The sequence below is a fragment of the Drosophila innubila genome, chromosome X (assembly GCF_004354385.1).
Source record: "Drosophila innubila isolate TH190305 chromosome X, UK_Dinn_1.0, whole genome shotgun sequence".
Classification (NCBI taxonomy): domain Eukaryota; kingdom Metazoa; phylum Arthropoda; class Insecta; order Diptera; family Drosophilidae; genus Drosophila; species Drosophila innubila.
Window position 1 is genome coordinate 1,970,289 of NC_047626.1, and position 9,139 is coordinate 1,979,427.

The 9,139-nt window shown below is 32.5% G+C and overlaps 1 protein-coding gene across 1 annotated transcript in view; it reads right to left on the reverse strand.

Moving 5' to 3' along the window:
- Window positions 1–7,150, reverse strand: part of LOC117793413 (carbonic anhydrase-related protein 10) — a 31,626-nt gene extending 24,476 nt beyond the window's left edge. Inside the window, exon 1 of the mRNA XM_034633722.1 lies at window positions 7,060–7,150. Coding sequence (XP_034489613.1) covers window positions 7,060–7,150 — 91 coding nt within the window. The remainder of the gene's footprint in view (window positions 1–7,059) is intronic.
- Between the last annotated feature and the right edge of the window lie 1,989 nt (window positions 7,151–9,139).

Here is a 9,139-nt window from a genome sequence, read left to right on the forward strand (position 1 = left end):
GCATAGAGGGAGAAAGAGAGAGAGAGAGAGAGAGCGAAAGATGAAAATAGAAAACAAAATAAATGAAATACTTTTGTTGCTTTTTAAATAAAATTCCAATTTCATCTTTTGGCGCGGCATCAACAGTCAGAGGGGGAAACGAGTGGAAGAGGCGACTCCCAATAAAAGTAAATTAAAAACTAGGTAGAAAAAAATAAAATAAATAAAAATAACAGAGCGAAAAACAACAACAAACTTAGATGAACAACAAAATGTTCAACTCACGCGATGAGTTAACAGCAAAAGTTTATTGTGTGTTTCATTCCCCCTCCCCTCCTAGCCTGTCCTCCCCTTTAACGGTGACCCCTGTGTCCAGGGGTGCTATTTCCCTCCAGCGGGTGAAGTTAAATGATATACCACAGTTATTATTGCATTTAAAATAAAATTCATTTGGTCATTGAATGTTTTGATCTACATCATTTATTTTCTTTCTATATCTCTCTCTCTCTCTCTTTACTTCCTCTCTCTCACTCTCTCTTTATCTCTCTCCCTCTCTTCCCTATTTACTTCCTTTATCTTCCTTTTCTTTAATGCAATCTCATGCAGTTTATTCTTGATTAACTTTTTCATCAAACTTACTTTTTCACTTTTTGAATTTATTAGGTTAACATTGATTTGCAGCAATTTTTAGTCTCTTAACAGCTGTTAATTATATGTAAATAATTTTTAACATATTTCCCACCTGGGGAGTAGCTTTTTGTCACATAATGGCAGACAGAATGAAGAGCTAAACTCTTTTTCAAAATAAAAGATATAAAACGAAAGTTGGCACAATTTTGGATTAACAGTTTCTTTGTTAGCTACTTGATATAGCTAACCGATTTGAATAAAATTAGGCTATTATGTATAAGAGCAGCCCAGATCCAAAATTTCAAGCCTCTAGCTCTTATATTTCCAGAGATCTTGTTGTTTTTAGAAAAATACTGATAGTGTCACAAAGTCATAAGCCTTTGTATCCCTCTGGGTACTGGGCTAACAAGCTGAACAGATTTGTGGTTTTTCAAAGGTCACCAACAGTAAAACAAACAAACAAAATGCCACCCCCACCCCCCCTACAACAACTCCCCACCCACACTAAATGAATAAAAAGCATGCAACACTTTTCATTCTTGCAACGTTTTTTAACACTGGCAAATTGCATGGTCCCGAGGCGCATGTAGAGTTCACTCTAATGGCCAATTCCTTGGCATGCCATCACACACACACACACACACACACACACACACACACACACACACACACACACAACAACTGTGGTAAGAATATGCTCATGTTTTAGTTTTATATTCTGTGAGAAACGTGGGTAAGAATTGTTTTTATTTTTTTTTGTGAGGTAACTTGTGACTTGAAAAGGGAGTAAGGGTGGGGGGTAGATGGAATAAGGGGCGGGGCGACATTTGAAAACCATAATTTGACTAAAAACCGTCTAGACGCGCAACTAAACCAACTATCCAACTATCTTAATAAGTTGCTGGCAAAAAACTTTTTGCGCCCAGCAAAAAGAGGAAGTCAAAGAAGAGAAAGAAGCAGTGAAAGAAGCAACAGCAGAAGAAGAAGCAGCACACAGTGCGAAAAATTAAGTATTTTCTACATTAAAAAACCATATCTCAAATTTGATTTCTCACTAAGATTGAAATAATTAAAATGTTTTTGAATTTTTAGACTTGAAATTACTTTTGAATACACTTCATCAGTTGATTTACAATTTTTAGAAATTTTTTGCTCATTATCAGTAATTTAAATTTATTTTAAGTATAAATTTTAAGTATCGACAAAAACGCAATTCAAAATCATTTGAATTTAATTTTAGTACGACTTTTTTCTTCCTGTGTAAAAGCCCGATAGCTGTAGAGCTTAAGGGAAGAGTATTATAAAAGGTGAGGGGGGAGCTTTGAGGCAAGAAGAAGCCCAAAAGGAAGTTGTAGCTGCAGTTTTGTGGCATATACAATTTCGATAATAAGCAACAGCACTATTGCATTTTCTGGAAGAACAGGTTGAAGAGAGGAAGGGTTGTGGAAGAGTGTTAGTGAGGGGGGGAAGGGGGAGAGGGGAGAGTAGGGCTGAGTGGGCGTGGCACACACGTGTGCAATGTTAATGCGAGTCACGTCAACGCTGCATACGAAATCGTTTCCAAGTTGCCACAACTTTCCTCTCCCACTCACTCTCTCCCCTTCTCTTTCTCTCTCTCTCTCTCCCTCCTTCTCTGACTCGCTGATTTACTGTCCAAAACTTGGCTCAATTATTGGCGTTGCATGCAACCTGCTGTATATGTGGCATTGGCCTTTAAATAGCAACAACTACATAATGTATTTAAAGCTAGCAAATACCCTGTAAAACTGTAAGGAAAGTAGGCTTATCGTCGGAACAATTTCAATTCAATTTTCGGCTGATTTTTTCTATTTAGACAATGCTAACAGCACAAGCCGTGAATTTGTTTTAGATAACTCTGAAAACAAAAGAGTTGTTCATACTAAAACTGGATTTTTCTCTGTTCAAACTCTACACATCTATTTGATAATATAGTTGAATTTAAAAAATAATTAATCAGTAAATCAATTAAAATGGTTTGAGATAAATCTAAGAACGAAGAAAGTTTTCCATTATAAAACAATTCGTCGCAGTGTAAAATTGGACCACATATTTCATGCAAGTCAGATTATTGAAAACGCCGTCTAATTGCAAAATAAAAATTGTCCTAGCCACGTTGTGTGAAAATTTCAGCCTCATACCTCTTACAGCTTTGACTTGACAATCAAAATTCAGTTATTAAAAAAGCTGAGCTTTAATTTAAATAACAGGTCTTTCCAATTAAATGATAAATTCATTGTAAATTTATAATATGTAATATGAAGAGACCACACAAGGGACTTGTATGAACTGATGCTACCCATTATATGCATTGTATTTTGCCTACAGGGTATATGTAAGTGTTGCTTTAAGCGTTTCAACGACAAATTTCATTTGTCTCGATGCCCGATTCCCGATTCTCAGTTCTCAGTGCTCAATTCTCCATTGGCAATTGTCAGACGCGATTTGTGCCCCGCAGAGTTGCCTCTGACACATTTATTGGCATCTTTTGTGGCAGACAAAGACACAATCAGCTTAGCAGACAGACAGAGAGGGAGAGAGAAAGAAATATATAATCCATGTCAAAGTGATTTTTCACCTCAAGGGCAAATTTAACACAATAATTTGCACAATTTGTCAAAACAACCCTCGGGCTAAATGGTATCATAAACCAGAACAGCAGGCAGCACAAGTCACACACACCGACAACACACACACACACACACACCGACAACACACACACACACACCCACACATACACACACCCACAAAATCCGACAAGTTGAATGTTCCTCATACAGTTAAGCGCAACGCCCTTAAGCTATTTTATAATACAAACATGTAATACCCTGTAATTATAGAAATGCTCTAAAAACAGCAATTTATATATACAAAAACTTTAAAGCTTTTCATAGGAATTTCAAACATTATTTATTTAGTAATTGCAAACACACAATAAGTGGTATAATTTATCAGAAATTAATTTGTATGTCGATTTATTTCAGCTAATATAAGCAGCGATTGTCAATTTCAATTTGAATTGAAAAATCAAAAATAAAGAAACAAGTTTTCGATCAATCGGCAAATAATGCAACGAGTTACAAATATCTTGTTTTTCCAAAAATATTTCATTTTGAAGAGTGTCGAGGGGAAAATCGTATGAGAAAAATGCGTTTGGAAAAATATTTAATTTTTGAATTTTGATGCAGAAACAAATAAGCGGCCAAAAAATGAAAAGCTTTACATTTCGAATTGAAATTGTTGGAGTTTTGACAAAGTTATGTGTGTTTGAAGTTTTCAAAATATTGCAAGGGAATAAAGTACGGACAATATGGGGCAGTGTGAAAAAATTAACAAATATTAAAAAAATAAAGTGTTTCCAATTTTGATGCAGAATGAAATTAGAAGCCGAAAAATTATTAGATCGACATTGCGAATGAAAATCGGTCGAGTTTTGACAAAGTTATGACTGTTTGAAGTATTTGAAAAAGCCTCAATAAGAAAGTATGGAATAAGTAAAAAGTCTCAGAGCTTCTGTAATATTTTTTAGGTTCTGAGAACAAGAATTTAAACATTTTTGTGTATCAAAAAAAAAATGTTCCATATGTAGAAGAGGAAATAGTTAATTATAATTTTTTTAAATTATTAGCTTATATTCCAAAAAGGTTCTTAAGTGTTAAAGTGGCTTTATTTTTTTTTTTGAAAGGCCAAAAGAGTTGTTTATATTTAATTAGCGACTAAAGATTGTAGTTTTTCCTAAACTTCTGTTGACATTTTTGACAGTTTCTCAAAGAGAGAGAGAGAGAGTATTTAAAATTTGTTGTTTCGCACATTCCTTTTGGCAATTTGTTGTGTTTAAGTTTTGACTTTTGTTTTGGTTTTAGCATTTGACACACTGCAAATTTGCTGTGGATTTTCTGTGGCATAAAGTTGGCTTTTGGATTACTTTTATTAACTAGATTCCATTTCCTCTGCTCACACTCTCTCTCCACTCTTTCGCTGTCTCAGTCTCAGTCTCCGCATAGCCGCAAGGTGAGGGGGCAAAAATAAATTGTGTATAAAAATGCAGAATGCAGAATTCAGAATTCAAGAGACTCGGAAAAATGCACTTTATGAAAAATGAAATTTCTGCTCACATATCATTCCTTTTGTTGTATTACTTTATTGTTGTAGTTGTGGTAAGGATTTATTTATTGATTTTAATCAAATTGTTAAAAAGTATGCATTTGATTATAAGTACATATTTTATTTGGTTTTATTTGATTCGATTTCAACTTCATTTTTCTGCAAATATTTTGCAACTCAAACAAAATGGTTGCTTGCCAATTTGTGTGGCTGAATATTATTTGAAAAAAAAATAAACAATTAAAAAAATATCTGATAGTTATTAAATTTTTTTGTCGCTCTCATGCAGCCATTAATTTTTTCACTAAGCATCTAAATAAACTACAAATAAGGCTGCAAGCTTTCAAAATTTTGCTAAAGTTTTGGTTTGGAGGTTCGAACCCTAGAGCAATACTTAGGTTCAGCTCGCGAACCAGCTAAATACCCGCTAAGCTCAAGGTTTGAGTTTAATTTTTGTTCAATTTATTCCATAAAAATATTTTTATTGCTAACTTTTTTTCTTGACTTTTTAAAAGTTAAAAACATTTTTTTTTTAGGCTTTGACAAAGTGTTATAATATTTTGTTACTGCTCAGACACTTTTATGTTCTTGCTCAGCACATAACATATAATTATAATTTTTTCTTGACTTTTTAAAAAATAAAAACATTTTTTTTTTGGCTTTGAGAAAGTGTTATAATAATTTGTTACTGCTCAGACACTTTTAAGTTGTTCCTTAGCACATAACACATATTTTTCAGTAAAGAACGTGTTTTGTTGACAGCTTCGACCTCTGGATTTGTAATTCCCAACTGCTTAAGGCAAAAACGGCAACAAAGTCAAGGTTGACAAAGGGAGAATTTGGGAGAATGAATGCAATGAATGCAATGAATTTGAATGTGCTTGAAGTAACTGCAACTTGCAACTGGCAACTGGAACTTGCAACAAGCGAAATATTTATGTAATTGTGCAACAAAATGCATTAATTCAACTGAACTGAGTTGAGTTGCAATTGCAATTGCAATTTCTAATGCAGGAGTGAGAAACATGTCTTCGTTCGCCCTCTCTCTCTCACTCTCTCACTCTCACACTCTCTTTCTCTGGGTTTCTTCAAAAAGTGCCTCGCAAAACATTTTACATGACGTTTTCATTGCCAGTTGCAACTTGCAACGTCAACAGAAATAGAAACAGAAACAGAAACAGCAACAGAAATGGAAATACTAACAGAAAATGGAAATGAAAATGGAAGTGGAATGAAGTACGAGTACAACAACAGCAACAACAACAACAAGCTGAGCTGTTTGCTTCAATGAATAACTGGCCAAGTGACTGAGTGAGTGTATGAATAAATGAATAAACAGTTTTCTTTTTTGAAGCTGCACCAAAGTTTCAACTCAATTTGAATCGTTTCGATTTTACTTGCAATTCGCTACATTCTATTGTAGTCTCTTATTTAAATACCCTGTGATCGAGAAATATTCTGTAAACATATTTTGGGGTACACCAAATCTATATATATAAAGCTCTTTGTCCTGACTCACTCACTCGCTGACTGATCATTGCGAAGGCCAAACCGTATGACATAGAAAGCTGGAATTTTCACACAACTTAGCTAAGACGATTTGATCGTGTATTAATTATAATTAATAACTAATTAATTATTATTTAATTATTAATTAATTAATTATTTATATAAGTCTACAAATAAGTTCGAGATATTGAGAGTAACTATTTTCAAAATCTCTAGAAATTTGTAGAAAACACACATTTTCATTTGTATTTCTGTGGAATTTAAAAATATTTGACTTATACAAAATGTTAGATAAATTGAAATTTTTGTGACTTTTCTTTAATTTTTTAAGAATTTGCACTAAAAAATCTCTAAAGATTTGTGGAAAAACATTTCAACTAATGTTTCTAACTTTAAAATACGTGACTTTTAATATATGTTTGGAAAAAATAAAAACTATATTTCAAAATGTGGTTCTTTTCAAAGAAATTCTGTAGAGATTTGTGAAACACAATTGAATTATGTCTTCTTAATTGTATATTTTTATATGCTTATTTTTTTTATATATTTTCTTAATGTAGCATTCTGACTTCTTTATTCTCCCATTTCCCCAAAACCAAGACTCTTAAATCTCAAGAGGTTTGTGAAGAATGTGCTCCGAACTTTTTTATTGCATATTTGGATTTTATCGAATTGTATTGCTTTGGTATTTTGTGGCTTACAGGGTAACTACACGTCGTGCACGCTGCCTTATTGGTTTGGTCAATTTGTGTATGTGTGTGTGTGTGTGTGTGTGTGTTTTCTTTATTTGAAGTCGTTTGGAGAGCATATTTCACTTACCGGAACTGCAAAGCAGAACGATTGCTGAGCAAGCGATAAATCCAGCTGTGGAGAAGCAGAAGTTGAACGTGTTGTGTCCTTGCAACGTCATGACTGCTGCGAGGGGCGATTGAGGAGTTGTAGACTGTGAGTCTTGTGCTCGAAAAATGAAACTCGTTTAGCTGCTGGTTTGATAAGGCAGCAACTGAAGAAGCTGCCGTTGATAACGCTGATAAACTTGATAAACTTGATGATGTTGCTGTCAATGTCGTTTGTGGTTGCTTCTTCTTTCTATTTCTCTTTTCTATTTTTTAAGTCAGTTAATGCATTAACAGATCTCGCTGTCTCTCTCTCTCTTTTACTCTCTTGCTCTTTCTGTCTTGCACTCAAATCAAGTTTATTTAGAAAACAGAGTTTTTGAGTGCCGGCATTCACAGAGATTTGGGGCAACAATAACAGTGGCAACAACAACAGTCATCTCACTCTCATCTATTGGCCACATTGTTGCCACATGCCACACACACACACACACACTTACACACACCTCGAGAGTCTGTTGCTGATTTTGATTCGGTTTCGGATTCAGTTGCACATGCAAATTTTAATTTCCGTTGCTTTCTTCGATGTGCACACAACTGACATCCTTCATTTCCGTTTTCTACTCTTCCTCCTCTCTTCTCCTCTTCTCTCTGCTCTCTTTTTTTTCAAAACTTTTCAAGTTCAGCTGTTTTGAATTCGTTTTTCAATTCAAATCGCTCTTTTTTAAAACACAAACAAATCAACAAAAACAAAAAAAAAATCTCTTTCTATTTGCTTAATAAAATTTTAGTGCTCTATTATTTTTTTTATTATAATTTTATTATTATTTTTCTACATTTATTTTCATGCGATTTGCGTGTTTTCGATTTACGCGTTCTTCAAAAACTTCAGTTATTTTTCTTGGGCAACGCAACGCGTCCGTTTGTAACTGAATCCGAATTGAAACTGAAACTGAAAACTGAAAACTGAATTTTTGTCATTGCTATCAGCGCCAAAATGAAAATGCAACTTCGTCAGTCGCTCGTGTCGTGGCACGAACTCACAAATGCCGAAGCGAGTCGAAGTCTAACGAAGTCGAGCACGAATACAAGGCAAACGATGTCCACGTATAAGTTACAATTTGTGTAGCATACTTTTAAGGATATTTGTGGGCTTAGGAAATTTTAGCAAGAAACCATTGCCCAAAAATTAGACCTATATGAAATATAAATATGCCAAAATAAATTAATTAATATAAGATATTAAAAATATATTTGCGCTTAAAAACTATGTATTTTGTATTTTTGTATTTTTAAATTAATTCCATATTTCACATATTGTCTTACTTATTGATTGTATTGCTTTAAATTTAAATTTAAATTAATTAGTTTAAGCTTTCATATGATATCAAATAAAGTGCTTGTTACTTGGTAATATTTACAAAATTAAAATATCTTTTAAAAAAAAAATTAGTTAGTTACAATTTATATAGCATACTTTAAAGCATGTTTGTAAGATTTGGAATTTCCCTACATTTGCAATTGCAGGAGCATTTGCCCCAAAAAGTTAACTTAATTTAAGGTTAATTTATGATTTTTATATATATAATTATTTTTTTTTTTTTTTTGCCAATATTACTTTTATTTCATTTCAACCATTATTGTGTTTTTAATATTATTAATTTTTTTATTTAATCTTTATTTAATTCCTTATCAAGACCATCTCTATTTTTACACAAATTTTGTACTGCATTAATATTAATTATTATTATTTACTTGTATTATTTTTTTTTTATTTTACGATTATTTATTTCCATTTTAATGCAGTCTTGATTTTTATTTAATTTTTTATCAATACCATCTATATTTTTACAAACATTTTTTACTGCATTTATATGAATTACTAGTACTTATTTTAATTACTATTTTTTTTATTTTATGATTTTTTATTTCCAATTCAATGCAGTCTTGATTTTTATTTAATTTCTTATCAATACCATCTATATTTTTACACACATTTTTTACTGCATTTATATGAATTATTATAACTTATTTCAATTATGATTATTTATTTGCATTTCAAT